The following is a 25,664-nucleotide window of genomic DNA, read 5'->3' as shown; positions in this document are numbered from 1 at the left end:
TTTTTGGTGGACGATTTCTTTTGACATTTTCTAGATCAGCACATAAGATTTCCTGACGATGAGCAGCCCCTGATGTTGATCACCATGTTACATCCCCTGACCCCTGTAAAGCAAGAAAAAAAAACACAAGAGTTTAGGAGATTTGTAAGCAAAGAAAAATAAGAAATACTTTTTTTTTTTAAGATTAACACAATTGTTTTTAAGAAGGTGTTTATACACACAGAAAAGCAAAGTTGACCTCAGCAGAATTTGAACTCAGAGTGCAGAGAACCAGAAGAAATACTGCAAAACATTTCATCCAAACACACTAACAATTCTGCCAATTGGCTGCCAACTTCTGGTAGCCACAACAACATCATTAAAAAATCTCACAGTAACATTCTATTTATCAGTTCTCAAACAATTTTTCACACCTGCCCCTCATTCAACTTACCTCATCTCATATTTGTAAGGGTCATGTCGTCTGTTCAGGTGCTGAACAGGGGTTGCTTGGTACACTTGAACCCTGAGTGATGGCTGTTACATCTTTTATAATCATTTCAGCTATCTGGACTGCCATATCTTCTTGTTCCTGTAATTAATAATAATAATGATAGTTTCAAATTTTGGCACAAGCCCAGCAATTTCAAGGGAGAGGATAAGTCAATTACACTGACCCCAGTGCATAACTGGTACTATTTTATTGACCCCAAGACAATGAAAAGCGAAGTCAACCATATTCTTCTTTGGTGCACATTGCTAGTGGAGGGGCCATGCTTACACTGTAATGCCAGAAAGGGAAAACGGTGTGATCAGGCTCAAACCTCAATCAAGTGACCACAACAGTACCAACTATAAGCACGCATGCGTAGAAGGCAGTGTGACAATAATAAAGATCTGTTTATGATGCGAATAATTTTTGACTTCCCCTATACACACATATCTTCACATATACATACATATGTGTGCACACACTTACACACAAAGAAAAAAAGGAAGGAAGGAAGGGAGGGAGGGAGGGAGGGAGGGAACGAACAAACAAACAAACAACATTTCATATAACTTAGATTCGTCATTTAATTTGGATTCCTCACCTTTTCTCGATCTTTTCGTTTTCTGAAGAACATTGAACCTGGAAGAAACATCGATGAAGATTTATTAAAAGATGTTGATTGGGGACGAGAGAAACTGCCAACAAAAATGGAAGAATATTGAAAAGTGAAGAAGAAGGATTAAAGAGGGATTAAATGAAGATTAATCACCTTTCTTTTTGTCATGTTCTGGCTCAGGGTCATACTCTGACACGAACTGGCCAAGATTGTTTATCCGACCGAAGGACATTTTCCTAGAAAGATATGAAAAGGAATCAAAATTAAAATTGAAAGAATTTGCTGAGATTTTCTTGTACAACAACAACAACATTCTGGATGTTAGCAGGATTACTAGGTTTAATCCACTGTATGATTAAACCTAATCCACAATACATCTGTTTCATCACTACCCTCACCACTTTTTCATGCTTGCAGGAGTCAGATGGAATTTGTTAAGCAGATTTTTGACAGCCAGAAACCTTTCTTGCTGCCGACCTTTACCTGTTTCCAAACAAGGTAATATTTCCGCATGGCTGGACACGCTTTCATGAAAGTCTAGAAATGAACGACACCACTTATATGAGGGTGAAACTCATTTACAACTAACACATGATGTCAAGAAGGCAATGAGACATGCACACACACACACACCCAAAGTGACAGGCTTCTTTCAGTTTCCTTCTACCAAATTCAGTCACACGGCTTTGATAGGCCCAGGGCTCAAGTTAAAGACAGTTGGTCATGGTACCACACAGTGAGACTGAACCTGGAACCACATGGTTGGGAATGAGACTTCGTAACCACACGGCTAAACCTGTGTCAACCCAAATGTTGCAATTTTAGTTCCTTTAAGAGAGATATTTAATCATAAAGAGTTACCATGGTGACAAGGTGTTTACACATAAACCATCTTGGGTTCTCACTCAAAGAAAAAGTTAATGAAAGGTAGTCATGGCAACAACTTACCCTGTGTTATTCCTCTTCCAGAGAGCATCTGGATTCAAAAGGATTGTATCTATACGCATATCAACATCAATTTTATTGAACGCTTTCTTGAAATGACTAGTGTCTGCGGCCAGGAGTGTGTTACGAGAGCTAATACTTTCTGTTCCAGTGCTTTGACTGCCAATACTGTGCTCAGATGAAGCATCACTGCCTAAAATTTTAAAACAAATAAACAACAGATAATCCTATAATCCTCTCTAAATCTCACCAAACATCTACAAGGTCAACAAGTACTCATCACAGATTCCTTGTTTTACTTTCTTTTTAGCTAAAAATCTTACCAAATCTTTCCCCGAAGAAAATGTTCATTCACTGGATCTAAGTTTTTACCTCAAGTTCAAGCATGAATCAAGTGTTTTGCTCAAGAACACAATGCACCAGGAATCGAAACCACAATCCTGTGATTGTGAGACCAACAACTTAATCACTACACCACATGCCATCACAGTATTTTCATTTGAAATTCAAAGAGTAATGCCAATTCAAAGAATACACCTCAAAGAGTATAACTAATGAGTTATTGCTCTCAATCCTAATTACAGCTTGACCGAGGGATTATATAAAATGTTGATTAAAAGGATTGAAATGGTGTCTAATGAAGAAGAGCAATGAGAGGAGAAGAAGAAGAAATGCTTACCTAAGCGTCGCCTGACTTTCTGAGGCAGATCATGCGCTAATTGGACAGTATTGATAAGCTCCGAAAGATATTTGTAGTAGAGATCACCTTGAAGGAAGCTTGGGAAGTGGATCTGAAGAAGAGGAAACATGCAAAATATAAGGAGACAACCCGAAGAGAGTAGCTTGGATGAGAGAGAGCAGTAAACAGTTTGACATACAGAAAATATATTCATTGAAAGCAATTGGATTATTTAGACAAATATAGGTAATAATAATAAGATTAGCCAGAATATAAAAAGCAAGGGAGGTAACCCAAAACTACTGACTCCTCACTCGTGAACATTTAATGTGTGTGTGTATCTTCTATAACTTGTTTGAGTCGTTTGACTGGGTGCTTTTTTATTGTGGTACCAGCACAAGTGAGGTCACCTTGCAGCTTGTAAGACTACGAACCTTCTGGGATGCAGCTTTATGCTAGGAAATGAGGGTGGGATGGGGGTGTAGAGCTTGAGAGAAGGGGCCAGAGCAGGCAGAAACAGGTCTCTTGCTCTAGAAGGTTAACATGGCTGCCCCTATTTTGGAAGAGAGGGTCAAAGCGGTCAGAGTAGAACTGGAAAGAGATAAACATTGGGGTGATGGGTAAAGGCTGCAAGAGTGAAAGGGAGAGTGAGGGATGGGGAATAAGTGAGGGGTCAAATAAATGAAGAATAGATGTTGAGAGATGATAAATAGGGATTTTAAGTGATCTGAAGATTTGGTTGCTATTTCGAGCAGGTCAAGTGACTGCAAAGGTGACTGCACAGATTTCTTTGTTGGCTCAAGAAATATGAATTATCGCATTGGTTCAGATGAGAAAAAAAAAATTCTTTAAAAAATATATTAAAAAATGGACATAAGAGGGGGAAAAACAGTCAAAGAAAAGCAAAAGTTATTTGATTGACAAGAAACGAGGTAAAACTACAAACTTTTTCTATGACACGAAGCACCAAGTTTTTAGGTTTCGCAAAGCAGTCTGGCAGGGGCCCACCTTCCCGACAGATGTTACTTTCAACTTCCAACCGAATTGTATCGTCAAAGCCCAATGGTTCTGTAGCTTGCAAGGAGAAATACCTGAAGAAGAAGAAGAAGAAGAAAAAGGAATTTCAGAAACGAAATATTAAAAAATTTGAGCCAATTAATTCATATAAACAACCAGTACAGGATGCAGAAGTACAGGAGTGTGCCTGTATGTGTATACACACACACAAGAAAGGTTAAAAATAGAAATGCCAAGTTGTACTACATACTTGTCGTAAAGAACCATAGCATCTTCTTGTGCCTGTAAACCATCATAGCAACCCATTGCCAGCGACAGGTGTTGCTGGAAGTTCTCAGCAGCCATCCAAAACTGAAACAATGGCACTGCTCCTTCTTGTTCCATGAACTGAAAACCACAAACAATACTCATGAAATTGAATCTCAAAAACCAAAACTGGTTCTGTGGGCAAGTGTCTTCTACTATAGCCTCAGGCTGACCGAAGCCTTGTGAGTGGATTTTGTATGTGTGTGTGTGCGTGTGTGTGTGTCTGTCCCCATGACCACTTGACAACTGGTGCTGGTTTGTTTATATTCCTGTTATTTAGTGGTTCAGCAAAAGAAATTGATAGAATAAGCACCACACTTAAAACATGAATAAAAGTACTGGGGTTTAGGTCATTTGATTAGAATCCCTCAAGGTGGTGCCCCAGCATGGCCACAATCTAATGAGTGAAACAAGTAAAAAGATATATATATATATACATATATATGTGTCTGGCCCTCATGCTGGTGGCACATAAAAGCACTCACTACACTCTCGGAGTGGTTGGCGTTAGGAAGGGCATCCAGCTGTAGAAACTCTGCCAGATCATACACACACAACAAGCTTCAACACAGATTCCATCCCCCAGATCCACTCACAAGGCATTGGTTTACCCAGGGCTATAGTAAAAGGCACTTGTCCAAGGTGCCATGTAGTGAGACTGAACCCCAAACGAGATGGCTGGGAAGCCAGCTCTTTAACCAAGCACCCATGCAAGGGTAACAGCTACAATGGTTTGGTGCATTATGAGGGTGGCTGTCACGGTAGAAACGGATTTCTTGTGATGTATCATCATGGTTCTGTTGCTATGCTGTAGTGCTTCCTTAGTTACAAGTGTTGATTAAGAAAACAAAACTTTATAAAGAATGACTACATCAGTCTGGGTTGATCGGTGAGTGATGAACTTACCTCCATGAAGTAGAAAATAGCAGTATCGTTGTGTAAGATGTCAGCAAGGTAGACTTTGCCACTTGTCAGAACATCAATCTGATGTTTGCAGTGGTAGACACTGTGCAGGAAATCAGTATAGTAACTGCAACGAAATAATATCGAAACCTGAGACACTGGCACCAGAGAAATATTTAGAAGACTATAAAACTGATATAATATATCGAAAAAGAAAAGTGGAAGAATTTGGTGTAATTTTAGCTCCATGTTATACAAGTTTCATTATAGGAGAAGAGTTACAAAGGTAGACATGTAGACAAGAACTTGTATTGAATCTCGCAACCATGACTCTCCAGACAAAGATTCAATGTCTTTGTGACTCATCCCCAGTAATCGAACATGTATGACATGGAATTAAAAATATATCAAATTCTTCCAGTCCTCTATCTTGATATGTAATTACTCTGCAAATAGAACTAACCAGAAATTTCAAATGCTATGTATTCTCCATTTAAAATAAAACATCTAAAAACATATATTGGATTAATGTGAACATGCAGATGTGCTTCATGGGGACACAGCTGAGATTAGGACCCCTTATATACTTTTTGAAAGCAAGATTAAGAACAATAGAATATTCATTAATTTGTTGCTAATGGGAGTAGCAATAAATTTATCGGGAATGAAGGTCCTACTCAAGTTTTGCTCACCAACTAATTCAATGTGGTTAGTTGAATAAAGTGTGAGGCAAAACTAAATTGCAATCAACATGAATTTTATATATCTTGTATAAGAAATCTAATCACCTAATTTCCTTGTATGGACTGGGTAATTATAAAAAAAGGAAGTAAAACCTACTCTCTCTTCATGACTTCTAAAACGTAGTCTTGACATGCCACAAAACATTCTGGATCAACTTTGCCCACTTCCTGACAAATTTTACCTGAAACAGAATAAATACAGAAATATAAATAAAATGAAATAATTGATTTTCACTTAAGCACAAGGCCAGCAATTTCGGGGGAGGGGTAAGTCAATTACATTAACCCCAGTGTTCAGCTGGTATCTATTTTATAAACTCTGCAGACCTCAGCAGAATATGAACTCAGAATGTGAAGGTGGACAGAATGCCACTTAGCATCTTGACCAGCACCACTAACCATTCTGCCAGCTTCTGCTGCCTTGATAATAATAATAATAATAATAATAATAATAATAATAATGATAATAATAATAATGATAATAATGATAGTACTCACTGGTTGTCTCATTGCGTAAAGCATCATTGATTTTGATTGAATGAGTGGCATCAAGAGAGATATATTTCACGTAGATGCTAACAGCATCCTTTTCTATACCTGAAGAAGGAGAAACGAGACGCAAAGATGAAGCAGTAACAGAAAGTGGGTGACTACTTCTAACAAAGACAACAGAAAACCTTTACAAGGTTTCCAAGGGTTTTCCTTTTTTGAATTCTAGAGGAATCTGAAAGTGCAGAGCAAGCAGATAATTTGTTTGACAGGAAATGCCAACAAACGTCGCCAGTTGCAGCTCGTTTACAATCAATAACATTCTGTTGGTAGCTGTAGTTCAGCACAGATTGTAAACGTTCACACACAAACATCAGAGACACACAGACAGATAAAGATATATGTAAATATATATGTAGTGGTGGTGGGCATATGTATGGAGGGGGTGTCACATGTGTGAATATGAATATGTGAGCATATATATGTCATACATATACATCTGTATGTCTGCAAGTATATACATAAGTATGTGCATGTATATACACACACACACTTACATGCATACTTATGTATGTATGTATGTATTTGCCGACAGATGCAGAAGACAATGATATCCCAGGCAAACAGACAAGGTAGACACTTACATCACACCCACACACTGTTGACAATGATGTCACAAGAAGTCAAAGATATCCACAGACATCGAAAACCTTAGAATCAGAAACACAAATTGCTGACAATATAAAGAAGAAAGAAAAAAAAAACCCCCACTTCCCACGATCCTCAGAGAATAAAGAAACTTTGAACTCACTGCTAAGTAGTTTAGTTCCTAATTTGTTGACCTGCCTGTCGGAACTGCTGTTGTCTGTACATTCCTCCTTTTTACCATCATCTTTGGTAATTTGTCCTAACTTTACATCCTGGCAATTGTCTTTTGCAGTGGCCCCACTGGCATCGTTAACCACAGAAGAATTTGATAATTGTGTGTCTGGAAGCTGAGAAGCTCCCAGATGTGAGCTCTTATCAGAGTCTGTGTGTTTGTTTGAGCTGTTTATCAATGTTCTGTCTTTATCACTTGTTAAAGATCCTGGAAGACCTTGCTCCTCCACCATGTCTGCACTCGGGAAAAGTCTACTGTCGGCAGCGCACGGCGAAGAATAGCTGGGAGAAGATGAGGTGGACGACAAAGAGGTCGCCGTCGTCGTGGTGGTAAGTGGTGGAGTTGAAGAGAAAGCCGAAGGGAGAGAACTCGGTGGATTGACTTGGCACTGATTGTCATGGAAACGATTGCAGGTGTCTGAAGCTAGAGGGCGGCATGTGGGATTGGTTTCTCCAGCTGGTGTCTTGTCAGTCATAGCAGATGAAGACAGGAAAGAGGGTGAGAGAATAGAAGTTGCATTGGATGTCGCAGGAGCAAGGGTTGTTTCTGCTTCTGTGAACACTTCTGCTGGAGAAGACGACGATGACAAAGAACGGCTGGGTGACGACGTGCTTCCAGCCAGAGAAACTTCGGTCAGGGAGCTTTTAGCCAGGGCATTCAAGGAATGGGTTCGTATACGAGTCCAGGCAGCTGTTTGGAAACTCTTTGCATCCAGCCAAAACCGAACATACTGACCGGCATTCTGTGATTCCATGAAACTAATAAAAGACGGAAGGGCCTCTTTATCATGGAGGATTTCTAAAAGTGTCTTGGAAAGTCGCGATGATGTCCGCATTGGTGATTCTATCTGAGAGTTACTTACACCTAGAAAGAGATAGAAAACAAAATGACAGGTTCTTCAAATTACAGTGAAAAATAAGATCAGAATGAACATCTCTTTTTTTTCACTCTGGAATCATTTTTACCATTATCTTCCCTGTTTAATAGCATTTCTCATCAAGAGCAACATATCTGAGCATTTAGTATAGAGATTCCTAAATATGAGAAAACTTGTGGCAATATTTCTCAAGTATGACACAAATATTGATAACAACAGAATTAATTTACTAATGCTTATTATCGTTATTATTTTTATTAATGAAAATGGTGGAATGGTAGGGACGAAAGAGTGAATACAAACTTTAATCCATCTATCAGGATAATACTGCTCCCTTTTTAAGGGTGTGATTTGAGGGAGATTTAGTGGTTATTTCTAGCAGGTAACTCATGTGTATGGCAGTTTCCTCTGCATTGTTAGGCACCATATGTGGGTGTATAATTCAACCTTGAAGATGGTGACAATGGTGGGGTCACTAATGAGAAGGGCATTGGCTTGATTAGTGCTCCGATCATTTAGTCCTGGAGCTAAAGGCTACTTTCAAAGATATCCACAACGTCCTTCCAAGTAATAGATTAATATACTGACCTGAATCTGCAAGTTCTTTGATTAATTCAGAATTTAGCAACAAAGACTGAGGCCGGTTGGATCTATCTGGGGAGAAACCAGCTTCCTCATCTGAAAGTGGAACAAGTAATTAATGTTAAATAAATAATTAATCCTTTTCTTACCACATACTTGTTACTTTTGCTAATATATTTCTGTTGAATTAAGTTTAACAATAATGAAGAATTTAATCAAATAACTTTGTCATTAATTAATCTGGTGTTTGGAACATAAATTCACATGGAATTTTTGATGGAAGGTTTTAATTTAGATCAATTTAAAATAAGAAGTTTGTACCATAAAAGCAGGGTTGATGTCATATGAATAGGTACCAACAGAGTAAAAAGAAATACGATGGAAAGATCTAGAAGCTAAATCACAACTAGGATATTCCTATCGAAATACTTCTATTGCCATGCTTTCAATTAATTTTGGAAACTCTGAAGAATTTGGTAAAATAACCTTGTCATTGTAAAGCTGGTGTTTGGGACATAGATCAACATGAAATGTTGATGGAAGAAAATCTGGGAAAATCAGCTATTGGAGATGAGGAGGAATTTAAAGTAAAATATGACACTCTTAAAGACCAGTGGTTTTGAGGGGCGGGGTGAGTCAATTACAATGATCCCAGTTCTTATGTGGCACTTGATTTTATTGACTGCAAAAAGATGGGAGGCAAAGTAGACTTCAGCAGGATTTAAATTCAAAATGCAGAGACCTGGAAGAAATGCTGCTTTGCACTTTGTCAAAACACTCTAAAAATTCTGCCAACTTAGGAATAATAATAATAATGGTTTCTAATATAGGAACAAAATTTGGAATTTTAATTGATTCTATTGACCCCAGTGTTTGACTGGTACTTGTTTCATTGCCCCCTAATAGGATGAAAGGCAAAAAAGATCTTGGTAGGATTTGAACTCAGAACACAAAGAGCTAGAATTTTTGTCCAACACCCTAACGATTCTACCATTTTGTTGCCCCACAAAATCCAAAGTGAAAAGCTGCCACTCACTACACCGTCCATTGCGGGTCGTAGAACCATTGGCAGAGGTCTTCCCATTCGAAAGCGATGGTGTGTCTCCAGCCCAGCTCCTTCGATCTAATTAAAAAAACAAAAAACAAAAGATGATTAAAAAAGGGGAGTAAATGATTAAACTGTCAGTAATTGTCTGGTTAGAACACAAACCAAGAATTCACAAAGAATCAAAAATTTTTTTTAAAGTCTTTCGAAGTTCACTGCCAATGACAACTACTACCACCACCACTACTACCACCACCACTACTACTACTACTACTACTACTACTACTACTACTACTACTACTACTACTTATACATCCTGCTGTCCATAACTTTCACACAAACACACAAATGCATTTTGACTATTTTACAGGGTCCAGATATTGAACTGGAGCCCAGCTGGAGCACTGCCCCTCAAAAGTTCCTTTAGTTTAATGTGTCTGGGGGGGGGGGGCAGGAGTTTACTTCAGAATGGGATGTAACATGTGGAAAAAAACTTGTAATAAAGTTTTAATTAAAACCTTGAAGGGTTTTAGTTGAACAAATTGACCCTAATATTTCGTTTTAAGTCTGGTACTTATTCCATCAGTCTGTTTTGCCAAACAGCTAAGTTATGGGGACATAAACCAGCTTGGGACACTAACAACATACTATACCGAGTATAAATGTGATTGTTTGATCATTATATAAAATATACATCGACATACAGTTTTTCCTGTTATGTGCAATAAATATATAAATACATTATATATATATATATATATATATATATATATATATATATATATCTTTGTACACATTAGTTATGTTACAGATTGTTTACATGGAATTATCAGATGTCACTGCTGTCACTTGCAGCTAATCTACTTCAAAACTTTTTAAAACCCCACCAAAAAACATTTGCAGCCAACTTAATTTCCATAGCAACCAGCATAGTTTAATGCACGGTTTCAAGGGTGCAAGTGGACGGACAAGGGAGTGTCCGTTATGATGTCATTTGGCAAAGAGAGTAAACTAGATGAGATGTGAATAGTAAAAAGTAGGCCAGTAAGTGAAGGAAACAATTGATAAGAGAAGAGTTAACAGAACGAGAGAGGATTGGGCAGAGATTGAGAAAAACAACGGAAAGAGTAGAGAGTGTCGAATAGAAGAGCCTGGTTGGATGTGCTTGACTCTTTTGCTGTTGGGTTTCTATTGAAATACATCGTTGCCTTAATTTGAAAATCCTGAATAATATTGGTTTCAAAGATTGGTACAAGGCCAGCAGTTTCCAGGGAGGGGGGATAAGTTGATTACATTGGTCTTCTAGGGTTCAAACGCTACTTATTTTATTGAACTCAAAATGATAAAATTGCAGAAGCTTCTGCAACTTTACTTTTTTTTCTAAGTAGGAGCATTGGCTCTACAGAAGCCCATTTTTACCCCTGGGAAGGGGTGATCCAGATTAGTCTGGCCTCTTTCCTGTGATCTGTCTAGCATGAGTGACCCTGCTAAGAGCTTGCACTTCGGTAGCTTGGCTTTCAGGGTCATTGAGGTACACAAGACAGTATACTGCAACATTTACTCTGCTACAAATATCTCGACTCTAGAATCACATAAGATTTATTTAAACTCCATATTTAATCGGTTGTGGAGAGAAGAGATATCTCTTTCACCCTTTAGCATTCAGTTTTCTCTGTCAAATTCTTTCACATTGTTTTCAATTAATCATGAATTATCTCATGGCTTTGCAATTTCGATGCTGTGATTGTTTATTTTTAGAATGACATTGTAAGATAGGTGTGAAAGGCTGAATCTGGTCAGTTTTAACTTAAAATAGGTAGAATATTTGGGCCAGTTATGGCTGGTTTAAGGTCTAAATTGGGTTGAATATTCTACTTGTTTTGTGTTGAAATTGGCCAGCTTCTGCTTCTTGCACCTATCCTACAATGTCATTCTAAAAATAATCACATCCACAAAACCTCATAGCTATGAGATAATGCATGATTAATTGAGTACAATGGAAACCTTTGGCAGAGTAATCTGAATGTGAAGGGGTTAAAGGTTGCAGTGAACAGAAATTTCTTTGTGGACAACAGTTTTCTCCAGTCAAATGAACCGATCCTAGAAAAGTCTTGATAAACTTGAGACATTGTGGCTTTTATCTTATGTTTACGATAAAAGAAAGAGGAGTGTTAGCAGTGAGGAGAGAGAGAGAGAGAGAGAGAGAGAGGTGGGGGTTGGAGGTGAGTGACAAGGAGGGAAAAAGGAAGAGGAGGAGATGGTTAGACAAAGTGTAGGAAATCAAGAGAGAGAGAGACTGAGGAGCAAACACTTTGCAAAAGACTGGCAAGAGAGAGAGAGAGAGAAAGAGAGAGGCAGAGAGAGAGAGACAGAGAGAGAGAGAGAAAGAAACAAAGCTAGTTGTGTATAAAGAAGAAGAAGACAACAATAAAGATTTTAAGAAGTTGGAAAAAAAAGAAGTTGTAAATATAGATAAAAAGAAAGAGAGAGAGAGAAAATAAGAGACAAGAAATAGAAATTGGTTCATAAAGATAACAAAAGACAGATTCTGAAGAAATTATTGATGATTTGAATTGGCAAATAAATAAATAAATAAATAAAATATTAAAAAAAAAATCACTTGTTTCATCAGATTCTTGTTTTTTTTCTATTTCTATCGTCATTTTAACATTCATTTTTCAAAGGATGAAATACAAAAGGTGTGTATGTGTGTGTGTTTGTGTGTGTGTGTGTAAGTCTTCTTCTTGTATGAGTAATAAATATCTGAGGTTGTTTTATATTTAATGACATACAAAGGACAGAAATGTAAATTGATGAATAAATAAACTTAATAAGATCCAACTCTCTCCTTAGTTTCAGGGTTAATCACCATCCCTAGTGTCACCCCCACCGCCCCATCTTTTGAACTCAACTGATACAACAACCCATCTATCTGCTCAGATGTGCCCTCATCTTCACTTTTTCGAAACTCAAGCATCTCCTCCAACTGAACATGCTTTGGTTTTTCTTAGATGAGAAAAATTTCTGCCAGGATCAGATGGTGAACACACAGAACAACCATTGGCTTGCCGTGTCCCCAAATCATGTACCGAGAGGGATAAACATCAAACATCCAGTCAACCTCATGGTGTTTGGAGTGATCACTAGTGATGGCAACACTAGGCCTCCATTCATTTTCCCACATGGCCTCAGACTCAACATGGGGGGGGGGGGGGCCTACATCAAGTGCCTGGAGGAGGTAGTGCTGCCCTGGGTCAAGAGAATGGCTGCTGGAAGACCTTGTGTCTGGCAACAGGACTCTGCACCATGCCACACAAGCAGGAGAACCCAGTCATGGCTGTCAGACAATTTCTGCGACCACATCACCCCTAAAATCTGGCCACCTAACTCTCCAGACTGCAAACCCCTTATTATGTGTGGAGCGCAGTTGAGTGAGAGACCTTGTAACACCAAAGATGATCATGGCAAAAAAGTTCTTCACTAAGAATAAGTACAAGGTAAAATTGCTTCCTGCTTTTATAGCGAATTGATGCAGGTAGTTTATCTCGTCCCCCTCTGACTTTTAGTTCATACAATTGAAAAAAACCTCATTATTTATGGGATGACCCAATATATATAAAATCATCAGCAGAGCCACAAGCATAACGTATAAATTTGAGTACACAATGTTCTTAATGGTCAGCAACCATTTTCCTAGGTCATGAATTTTTGACAGAAAAAACAAAATGAAGACAAAAGAGTTATAATAGAAATATAATAATTTCTAATTCAAAATATAAAAAAAATCCCCGTCTGCAGAAATTAAATAATAATAACAAAAAAAGAAGTAAACACCTTGATTTCTATTTACTGCAGTAAAAATATCAAATTTTTTTGCAGCTGTTCCATTTTTGCGTTATATTGAACAGATGTTTGTGTATGAGATGTGTGCGTATGTATAACATGTATAACTATCGGTGTGTATGCATATACATGGATGACTATATTATGAGTATACATACATGAATACAACGTATGTGTTTGTACAACATATATATATATATGTATGAATATAGTTGTATATGTGTATACATAGTTGCCTACATATATGCAGGTATGCACAGAAGTATGTAATCATCAGAATTACATGAAAACCGTGTGTTCATGAAAAAACAACAACACAACAAATAATGACAAAGATGTTGAGTAACGACTATTGATAGCTTAATGAACAGCCTGGCACAACAATTAGATTTTCCTGGCTATTTCTCAGTTTGAATTCCATTAAAGATCATCTCTTTATTCTGGCAAAGATGAATATTTAGAACCACGTTTTGGGAACACAAGACAACGTTAACTCTTCTCAGACATTAAGGAATATAGCCTGTGTAGACGCCGTAATGGTAAAATGGTAAAAAGCTGCAAAGCATCTGGCTGTAGAAACCTTGCCAGATGAAATGGGAGCCTGGTGCAGCCTCCTGGCTCGCCAGTCCTCAGGCAAACCGTCCAACCCCTACCAGCATGGGAAGCGGATGTTCAATGATAATGTTGACAGTGGTGATACATATATATATATATATATATATATATATATATATAAACAGAGAGAGAGAGAGAGAGAGAGAGGGGGCTTTCCTTGAATGTACCACACAGTGAGATTGAACCTAGAATGGAATGATTGCAAATGGAACTTCTTCTTCGCCATAGAATGACATCAATGAACAGGTAATTGACTGGAAAGCACTCAAAAGATGAATGTGCAACAAATGTGCACCAGTTTCAACATAGTGCAACAGAATTGCACTAGTTTCACATTAAGAACACCAAATATTGTTATGCTAAATGCTTCACTAACCAAAATGGATTTAGATCAATAAAATATATTGGAATTAGTAAATCATCATCAGCATTATCATCACCACCACTACCACCACCATCACTAGCATGAACCATAGAAGGAGCCTCTATATGGTCATTCAGTGCTAGAAATAGCAACCAAACCCTCAAATTTGTGTTTCTCAACCTTTTTACCCTTGTGTAACCCTTAAAATAAATTACTTCTGAAAGAATGCCTGCACCAAAAAAATTATATACCATGACTTTCTCATATTTCCTTCATCATAGTTCACGTGGTAAATATCACCCATATATATATATATATATATATATATATATATATATATATATATATATATATATATATACATATATAGTACACGGTGTCCATATATTACAGACATCTCTAATATATTCCCAATGGTTGTTATATTTTCTTAATAACATAATAGGTTAGATAGGATGATGTCTATATTACAATATTACAATAATATGTTGTGTATGTATAGTAATACTACCATCATGAAATTAGCATTAGTTTATCTCACTCTTTCTCATGGGACCCTAGGGTTCCAGGGAAACCCAGTTGAGAAACGCTGCCTCAAATCAACACACTCACACCCATGCACACAAAGAACCCATTGGATAATATTCGTGCTGGACATAGGAAAAGTGGGGTTGGTCACGGTTGGAATGCTTTTAATTACCAGTTTGTGCTATCAAAGTGAAATTAAACAGCGCTGTGTGTGTGTGTGCATGCATTTATGTTATGCTCCAAAGAATTGGGCAAAGGAGGAGGAGTAAAAAGGTTACTCAAAAACAAAATATTACAATATTTCGCCCAATTTACTCGTCCATTTGGTCCTATTTACTCTAAGCTAAAAACTTCACAAACAATTACTCCAGGTTTCACATTCTCATAGGCTGGAAACATGAAACTCGGTCACAGAGAAGGTTCCGGTTTACAATTTACAAAATATCTACACAAACAAATAGACAGAGAGATGTGTGTGTGTGTGTTTATTGTTAAGCAGTGTAAAAACTGATGTTATAAAAAAAAAGCTAGGTGACCTACCAGTAGATAAACAGAGATTGATCAAATAAGTACCAGGCTGAAGCAAGATGGGGGGGGGGGGTCAACTGACTAAAACCTTTGAAGGCTGCAGTCAAATTGTGGGAACTTGCAGAACAAGAATATCATAAAACAAAGTAGAACAAAATAAATGTAGTAGTAGTAGTAGTAGTAGTAGTAGCAGCAGCAGCAAAATAGCAAAAAAACAAACAAAAGAATAAGCATGACATCATTAGATGATAGAACCTAATCAAGCACATTACACCCATGACCTTGTTATAGACTCTATTGCTCAATGAACCATTCTGTATTTTAAGTCATCAGAATGAAATCTGAGGGTGTTTTAGCTGCTATTTTCAGCAGGTCAAATGATCTTGTAAAGGCTTCCCACTCTCAACAGTTTATCTTATTAAACAGTTATTTTACTAAATTCTTTGTTATATTTAGAATTAACTGAAAGGAACACAGAGAATCTCAACAGAAAAAGGGTAACAAAAGGGGTTAACAGGCATGCCCCCTTGTCATCTCTCAGGCAAATTATTCCATCTCACTGTGTGACATTTTGGTTAAATATCATTTTGCACAATCCCCAGGTCAACCTCAGGCCATACCTTGTTAGTAAAGTTGGGTAAATGGAAACTGTAAAGAAGCCCATCAAATGAATTCTACCAGTGAGTCAAATGTCCAGCCTTGTCACACTGATTCTGTTTTGAGAATTACTCTACTCTTTAACCTTTAAACTAGCCATACCCCTGCCCTGATATTCTACTTGTTTTATGTTCAAAACAGATCTGGCCTTTCACACCTATCCTATAATGTCACACTAATTACTACTGATCACATCATCAAAATCTCGAAGCTACAAGATAATGCAGGATTAGTTGAAAACAATGTGAATAAATAAGGATTAAATTTGACAGAATAATCTGAATGCTAAAGGGTTAAGATTACATGTGTCTGTGGAATATTCGGTCACATGACAATTCAATGAGCAGCAATTCCAGGTGATTAAATGATTGAATTCTCATTATTGAAACTGAGAGAGATTCCATCCATTTGATATTTATTTCCAGTTTTATATTCTCAATGTTTGGCTAGAATCATCAAGCAGAAAATAAACTCCCAGTTGAATCCCGTTTGTGAGCTAATTGCAGGAAGGAAGCAGATGAAACTAAAATAATTTATTCCATTTCATGAAATTTTAACAAACTTACTGTTGTAGAATATTTAGTTACGTGACCTCAAGCTGAGAGAAAGCCATTATGTGATCACTTCACCCGCAAGAAATAGCAGCCAAACCACTTGTGGTAAGCTGTTTGAAGACATTACTTTTATGGTAGCTGTGGTTTACACTCAAATATCCTTCATAAATGCCAGCAGAGTTTGCAAACCATAATTACAACTAATATTTAGCGTAGTGGAGGGCAGCATTTTGTCTGAAGTGTACCAAATGCCTTAACAGAAATAAATATCAGTAATCTACCAATATCAATACGAGTCTCTTCTACCGAAAAAGCGACTTAGTACCGAGTTCAATAAAAGAATAGAAGAGTTGTCCAGCTCCAAGACTTTAAAGGAAAGAGTTAAAAGAGAACAGGAAGCAGAGAAGCGAGAGTATTTGGAAGGTCTTACCAGGCGGCAGTGGTTTAGCTTTGGCAAAATGAAACCAGGAATTGGAAACGTTTCCTAAAAATGACCAATCGGTACCAGAGAGAATTTAAACAAAATTACACATCATAAAGAGGAAAAAAATCGAAACAAACAGAAAATGGTCAAGATCACAAACATGGGTTTATAACATTGAAAAGTAAATGTCTAACACTAGAACAACAACAACAATAGCAACATCAAAAACAATATTATACAATTATTTGAGTACAAGTACACAATGCAGGGCTCCATAATTAAGGGGTTTGTAGAACCCCTTAAAGTACAAACATTCTATATATATATATATATATATAAGGACCTTGCTACATGCAGCAATGTACTTTGAAACAAATAGACATCACTAAACGGTTATGAAGTTAAAGAGACTAGGGATCCCATGGTCATTAATGGTGGGCCTTTGGACAAGGTTAGTCGGTTCAGCAGTGAATTTGGAATGTAAATCTAGTTTGTGGAGACATTAATCACAATTTATGTCAACTTGCAAGAAAGATGAAAGGCAGCGTAAAAATGAGTTGGAAAGGTAACTGAATGTTGAATACTTTTGTTGAGGTGTGCAGGAAAGAGAATTAATTATATAAGCATTGATGTGTAATTGTGAATGGATGCTCAGTGAAAAAAAAGGTGCTGGAAGGGGGTCCTTGCTACAGAAAGTGCTCAGAGGTGAGTAAAGGCCAAGGAAGGCCCAGGAGAAACAGTCACAGTGATAGGGAGGTGAGTGCTCAGAGACAATTGCGGTAGATGGGGATATGATGCTGAGCTGAAGGTAACTGCAAGCTTGCCAAGATTAGATGATAAAGCAATGGTTGCAGTGGGACAGAACAAATAGCAGCAAACAAAAATAGCAAGAAGGAAATATCTGTGCGTAGAACAAACAAAATGAAATCTAAACAGACACATCCCATGATACACCAGCAAGCCTTGAGAGAAGCCTTTATGCAGTTGCTTTGCTTGACCTGCCAAAAGTAGCAGCTGAATCTGCCTTATCTCACACTACTGATACTCTTTTAATGTTTTGATGGTTTCAGTCAGTCAGTCTGGATTGTGGCCATGCTGGGGCAATGATTTGAAAGGCTCCACTCAACCAAAATGACACCACACACACAACTTATATTTTAAAGTCTGGTGTTTATTTTAACAATCTCTATTTGTTATACCACTAAGTTATGGGATATGAACATAGACACCATTTTTCCAAAGATGTTCAAGACACACACACACACACACACACACACACACACACACACACGTACACATATATGAATTACAAATATTAAATATCTGAGGGAGATGCCCTTCCTGAATAAGAAATAGGTTTTTACAAGCCAGCTTCCTGGAGAATCACACACACACACACACACACACACAGAGGCATACGAAGGGTTTCAGCACAGTAACCATCTCACAATTTCACTCGCGAGGCACATCAGAATTTCATGTTAATTCATCTTCCAAACATCAGTTTCATAATAATAATGACAAAGATATTTTGAGAGAAATATGGTAACGAAGGGTGAGTACATGTTACATTTGTACTTATTAAAAACTAATTAATGAAAACAAGTGTGGACTGATAAGTGAAATCAAGAGTTGACTTTAATCAACCGTCTTTGATAAGGGTAAAGACGGTGCAATGTCCATCAACAATTAAATGTATGGAATTAAAGAGATCACATCAGTGATTTGGAGTTACAGATAATTATAATCAACTTTTACAGTGTCTTGCCGCATGTCCTTAAAACTCTCCATTCTTAATGGTAGAGTCCAGCTGTGGCTATAAACAAACAGCATAGAATGGCAATGACTCATGAGTCTAAGTTGTAGCAGAAGCATAAAATTAACTTCCATCCCAAGCACAAGGCTTTAGATTTGTGATGAAGGGTTATAGTCAATCAGATCTACGTCAGTACTCAACACTGGTGCTTTAGTTTATTGATACGAGATGGATGAAAGAGGAAGCTGATCCTGGCAGGACGTAAAACTGACATTTGGAAGTAAAGTTTATAACACAAAGAAATACAAAAATAAAAGGTTGCCATACAAGAGCAACCAGACTCTTCTTTATAACACTGACCAATAAATCACAGCCCGGGTGGTCATATTGTTGTCTCTCTCTGATATATTGGATGTCTTGGTGGAGTATTTTGTTAGTCATGTGTTGATGGCATGAGATATTTAGAACCAGCATGGAACATTCTGGTGAATGTGTGTATATGTATGTGTGTGCATGTATATGCACACACATACATGAGTAAAAGAACATTTTAGCTGAAACTTTATTCCCTTTTTACAGACCCTTTTCTAACCCTTCTGAAGTAACCGATGCCAACCAAAATACTGCCATGCCCCACAGGTAGAGTGGTTGCCTCCATCTTCTTTTAGGTCAATCACAACTGCTACCCTCAACCATATATACACACACATATATATATATATATATATATATATATATATATATATATATATATATGACCGTGACACATGACTGTGGTTTCATTGATAATGTCTCATATTTGAATTGAGAATCAAAAAGAATAAAACTCAACAAACCAAAGCATTTAAAATATGTGCGACACAGAAAAGTGTTTATGTTTGAAATAGAAATAACTCATCCAGTAGGGAGACTTATGTTGTTTAACCCAAATACAAGCATTTCATTGTATAGTCTTTTATAATCAGTAACACAGTAACCATGATCACCCAGGGTATCTAACACTTACTACTACTACTACTACTACTACTACTACCACTACTACATTGCTGTTATCTTGATGTGATTTAAGGGGAGTTTGTTATTTCTAGCAGGGTGAGCAACCATGCAGAGGCTAACTTATTGGACCAAGAAGACTCCTTAGTGCCACCACCACCACCACACGTAGCAGTGTTTTATGTCCATTTCTTCTTACACTGAAAGGTCAAACAGGCCTCACAATGCCTCCTGACCCCTAATTACTGCCCTTCATTCCAGTAACAGAATAAAACTGATTAATTTTACTATATAAGCTGTTTATTTTGGTTTCATAAATTTAGCCACTTTTGCACAGCATGGATTGTATGCATTTTATCCCATCACAAGCATTTGAGAGGTTGTCATCAGTCAAGGCTTAAGTGCCTGTCCTCAACGCTGAATCACTTCCTTGCTCCTCTAAGTGGGCTGCCTCAATTGCTGGTACCTCACAGAATTTACGTCTCCTCCAAGTAAAACAGATTTGACAAACTGTTGGGTTTGTTGGGATTGCTCGGCTTCCTCGACGGGTCACTTTCACTATGGCTGTGAAATCATTCGACTGACCGATTGGCGAAACATCAACAGACCCACGGCTAACAACAAGAGCCATATAACTAAGCAACAAAGTTCTCGGCTTCTTTCAGAGATCAAAACTAAGTCTCTAATGACTGTTATTAGTGTTTAACCCTAGGTCACATATGACCATACATATCTGATCAAAGTCATTACAACCTTGACCATCACATCTATGGTTCTGAGACATAATGCATCTAGGACTACATATAAAACACCCTTGTTTTCCTTTTTCAAGACAAAAGAGAGATTTTGCTGCTATTTCTAGCAAGCTGAGTGACTGGATATAGGCTTTCTCACTGATGTGGTATTGTTTGTGTAGATGCAATTAGAAAGTTCTAAAGTTCAAATGCTATGATTGTCAATTCAGTTTTTTACTTCAAAAAACCTTCAGATAAAATTTAAATCAATAGATAAATATAATTGATCACAAGACATTGATAAATCTCAGGTCTTATTCACCCCCACCCCACCCACCCAACCTATTATTGTAACATCTCAGTTCATGTTAAAATCTACCCTTATAGAAAGTAAATCTATCTTACACAAAAGTCATTTTAACCCACAACGTCTGAGATAAACGAATCCATTGAACTAACAAACATTCTTTTCTTTAATCAAAACACTGGAACCCCTGAACCAGTGCACCACTACTGGAACCATACCAAGAATAATGCTAACCGGAAAATGTAGGTGTGCGTGTGCATGTGTGTGTGCATATGGTGGGGTGAGTGTGTGTCACTTTTTCCTTGACATCACATGACAGTTGTAAACGAGTGTCACCTTCATACAAGTGGTGTTCTTTGTTTCCAATCTTCTATGAAAATGTGTCCTGCCATGAGGAAATATTAGCTTACTGGGAAACAAGTGTAGGTTGGCTACAGGGAGGGCATCCAGCTACAGAAAATATGCCTCAGCAAACTCCACCTGGCCCATGCCAGCATGGAAAAATGAACACCAAAACATTGACGATGACAATATAGCTTGCTTGCATCTAGCTAAGTTGCAATTTGTAGGTGATATTGTTGTCAGCTCTCATCAACAGATTATTTTCTGGATTCATGCCTCTGAAGCCACAGGGAATAAAATATCCTTCACAAGTAATGGTTAGAGATAGGAAAGGCATCTAGCATTGTAAAACAATACTTCAATAACATATTCATCTAACCCATGTAAACATGGAAAAACGGACGTTAAAACAAACAAACCAACTAAATCGTTCTAAGTCTTGCCAACTGAGTAGATGCTTAGTTGAAGAGGTTTAATGAGACAGGAACATGTACATTACTTTCACCAGTTGGATTCAAAAACCAGACACGATTCGACACTTTTATTTAAAAAAAAAATTTGATTATTTGATTTTAGTGGAATTGAATCCCTTGTCTTTCAGGTTTTTAACACGCCTAGAGGGAGATTTTGTCCACTAACTGCTTAGATAATCTTAATTAGTTGAAGCTTTCTCAACTCATACGAGAGAGTCTACCTTACACACACACACTACAGATGTGGGCACACGAGGATAAACATCGTAGTGTTGGCACTGCTTCATAGAAAGACCTCTCCACAACCGACAACGAAATCGTTCTGCGGCATTAGCTTTCGTGTGTGAGTGTGTGTGTACAGATACACATACGCGCGTGCACACACACGTATCTGATAATGATAATAATATTTATAATAAAAATAATGATAATAATAATAATAATAACAACAACAACAACAGTAATATGTCGTCAGCCTAAGAAGGTCGTTGCTGACATAAGCAACAAGTTGAACCGCACACTGCATGAAATATGTTAGCAAATAAATAAATAAAAAGGCAGGGTAGTCAGAATTAATAGCAAATAATAAACAAAATACCGTACGATTTATATATATATATATAAATATAAATTTTGAATCGATCCCAGAACATTACAGATATTTTTTTTATCAATCCCAAGAGACGAAAGGTAAAAGTCAATTAACCAGATTTAAACGGATCGGTGTTTTAAGAATTTTTTTTTTTTATCGAGAATTAATTGGAAGTTGTAAAGGCAAATATTAAAATGAAAACCTTTTGATCCGAAAGCAGTGAAACACCATTAATTATATCTATCTATCTATCTATCTATCCAAGAATATATATTACTTCGCTCGAGACATTAGCCTCACCTATTTTGTTGTATCGTTATTGGTTTTGATTTCCGTTTGGCACAAATAGAAGCAATCATTGCCCACCCCCCTCTGCACTATAAACAGACAAGAAATATTATGGATGACAACTATGGAGAAAGTCTCTTACACGGCCGCTCGCTGGTTCGTCAGAAACAATAGCAAAATTCGCCTCAGATCGTACATTAGCATCCCATATATATATATATATATATATATATATATATACACACACACACACATAAGGACATAACTGGACATAAGGACATAAACTGTAGTAGGGGTTGGACGAAGGGGCGGTCCACCTCGGGCAACGCTGTATAAACCTGTATTTTTGGTGGGGAGCCCGGGGTTCGGGGAGTCAGGAAACTGATACCCTGCCCCAGGAGGTACGCATTCTCGCCACATCACTTCTGGCCGGAGTCTACCAAAACAAACAAAAAACAAAACAACGGGACAGTTTCGATTCTAAAGTGGTTTTATACATTTTTGGGGCTCGACCAGGGAGAATCTGGCCTGGGGGTGGTGCATCTTTCTGGTCGTGGCGACCAAAGCAACAGTTGTTATTATGGGAAGAAAATCACGTATTTATTGACACATTGTTTTTGTTTTTAATCGAGAAATTAAAAACACGGAAGTCCGTGCATGAAAGGAAATTTTTGTGTTTCATTTCATAGGAAAAAACTGCTTGAGTGGGCGGAGACATATTTAGAAAACTAGCAGAGGAGACACACCACTTCTTCTGATTCAACAACACAACTTAAAATTACATAATATATATATACGTATACACATTACTGTGTGGAATATAGAGAGCGTTGAAATAATAATAATAATAACTCAATAAAAATTCTACATGTCCTCCTAGCATCACGATCTTGACTTCGTACTCTAAATTCTTATTTATCCATCTTACCCTGAACTATTATATCACTGAACAAACACAGGTTTCACATTCTTAGATAAACTAAAATAATACCGCACCACAGTATAAATAATGAATCACATTCATTTCACTTCGGTGTCTGTTGTTTATACTCCATCTTTTTCCGATTCTTCCAATCCGAAAAGGTTTATTTGTCACCTCCCTGTTTTATAAAATTGGTGGCCACTTCAAATACACACATTTGTTTGTTTTTAAAGTCAAGCCATACATAAAAACATTTAACTGAAGGACCACACACTGCTTTTTAGTGGAGAGCATTTACTACATTTTCAAGGAACTGATAGTGACTTCGAAGTTTCGGCTTGCTCGCCGCGTCTGTCTGATGTTTACACACACACACACACACACACACACACACACATATATATACACACAAACATCCATACGTGTTTGCGTGTGTAATCTTTAGCCAGTTAGGAAGGAACGACCATGGCCCTTTTTGGATTGTTAGAGGAAGAAGGGAGGATGATACCCTCAGTGTGAAGATCTGGTCCGAACGACTCCACGAAAGGTATCCACCATGCCAGGTGATAGTGTTCAACTAGGAAACCGACTCAATCTACTCCACCCATATATATATATATATATATATATATATATATATATATATATATTAATACACGCCACATTATTTTTAGTGAGTTTCCTGTTAAAAAAAAAAAAAACGGTCATAAAAAGATTTTCGGTCAGACGTCTTTAAGTAATTCTTGATTGTTTTATATATGGTACGAATAAAAGGAGGTGGGTATGTTGAAAATCCTTGACAACAACAGAAACACAACATGCAGCAAAGACGAGAGCAGAGACAATAAATAATTAAGGGACCGCGTCCAAAACACGGATATTAACTTGATGCACCTTTTAAATAGAAATACTATGTGTAATAATAATACAGCACCGAGTTTATTTAATGCTTTTAACAATGAATTTAGGACGGGAGAGTGGATATATATATATATATATATATATATATATATATATATATATATATATATATGTGTGTGTGTGTGTGTATATACATATGTATGTATGTATAAATAAAGGTTAGTTGTTTGAGGGGATTGTCACCCTTCCAGGAGGGTGGAGTTTTCACTGACGTTTAAGACACATGCAACTCCAAAGACAACGTCTTCAGCAAGACGGCAGTGACGATTGTTTCAAGGACGACGAAAACACAACACAATTATTTTATGATATAATACAATAACATGCACACAAAAACATTGGCTGCAATGACCACATTCAGTATCGTTTTACAATTAATAAGACATCCAACATCATAAATAAGGTAAACGGAACGAGATAGGTGAGACGATGAAAATAGATGAGAGATTGATATAAAACAAATAACCTGACTAAGCTATTTGGTGTTGTTAAAACAAGAAACTCGCATCTTACCTGATTTCCTCTTGAAAAGCGGCATTTTGATAATAATATTAATAATAATAATAACAATAATAATAATGATGGTTGGTGTTGGCTTACAGCCTCCTGAGCTTGTATTTTAGAAACAACAAGTTTATGTCCTGTGCCATTATAAAAAAACAAATAGAAAGATGTAAAATAAAATTTAAAAAGCCGGTAAAATATGTACAATTTCGATATTTTCCCGTTTGTATTTGCCAGAGTGATTCCTCAGAGTTTGGCAGGCGCCATGTTTACTCCGAGCCTCTGTCGTGAAACACAATCAATGACTCTCGTTGTTCTATTTCACTGCAGAGGCGACGACCACTCAAGTCACTTTACCAGACGACAACTTCTTTGCCTCAATCGCTTTTCCCTATTTTCCCTATTTTAGTTTAAATTTTATTTATTTAAAAAAAAAAAAATTCTTTTATTTCAGTTCCTGGATTGCGGCCAAGCAGGAGCATCACCTTGAAGGATTGAGTCGATCTCAATACATAAAAAAAAAAAAATCTAGTACTTATTTTATAGGTCTCTTTTGCTGAACCTCTAAGTTATGGGAACGTAAATAAACCAACACCGGTTGCCAAGGGGCGGTGGAAAAGACAAACAGAAAGACGCACATACATATATACATGTATTGTCCCTCTCTCTTTCAGACAACAAATTTCTTTGACATTTATTAGTGAAAAAATAAATATAACATTTAATAAAAACATTATTTTACAATACTTGCATCAATTTTCTCTT

General features: G+C 37.1%; 1 protein-coding gene across 2 annotated transcripts; it reads right to left on the bottom strand.

Moving 5' to 3' along the window:
• Positions 1-25,195, bottom strand: LOC106869553 (A-kinase anchor protein 10, mitochondrial). Of its 2 annotated transcripts, XM_014915340.3 has the most exons (16): positions 24,909-25,195; positions 17,074-17,127; positions 9,546-9,632; positions 8,516-8,605; positions 6,982-7,914; positions 6,180-6,278; positions 5,779-5,863; positions 4,942-5,065; positions 3,980-4,116; positions 3,659-3,803; positions 2,713-2,824; positions 2,037-2,226; positions 1,242-1,324; positions 1,074-1,111; positions 434-571; positions 1-103 (listed from the first exon to the last, which is right to left on the bottom strand). In XM_014915340.3, the coding sequence occupies exons 1-15, from the start codon at positions 24,931-24,933 to the stop codon at positions 455-457; spliced, it is 2,319 nt and encodes a 772-aa protein (XP_014770826.2). In that variant the 5' UTR covers positions 24,934-25,195; the 3' UTR covers positions 1-103; positions 434-454. The 2 variants fall into 2 exon arrangements, with proteins under 2 accessions (XP_014770826.2, XP_014770827.2); XM_014915341.3 differs by lacking the exon at positions 17,074-17,127 and having other exon boundaries at positions 24,909-25,166.
• Between the last annotated feature and the right edge of the window lie 469 nt (positions 25,196-25,664).

Source organism: Octopus bimaculoides, chromosome 24 (genome assembly GCF_046866305.1).
Source record: "Octopus bimaculoides isolate indiv1 chromosome 24, ASM4686630v1, whole genome shotgun sequence".
Lineage (NCBI taxonomy): Eukaryota > Metazoa > Mollusca > Cephalopoda > Octopoda > Octopodidae > Octopus > Octopus bimaculoides.
The sequence above is the reverse complement of the archived record's forward strand: the minus strand, read 5'-3'. Positions and strand labels throughout refer to the sequence as shown.

Coding starts and splice junctions, on each gene's coding strand:
- LOC106869553 (XM_014915340.3), bottom strand. CDS start 24,933: ATGCCGCTTTTCAAGAGGAAATCAG. Junction 5,066..5,778: donor TTAGAAGTCATGAAGAGAGA/GTAGGTTTTACT, acceptor ATTTCGTTGCAG/TTACTATACTGATTTCCTGC. Junction 3,804..3,979: donor GCTATGGTTCTTTACGACAA/GTATGTAGTACA, acceptor CTTCTTCTTCAG/GTATTTCTCCTTGCAAGCTA.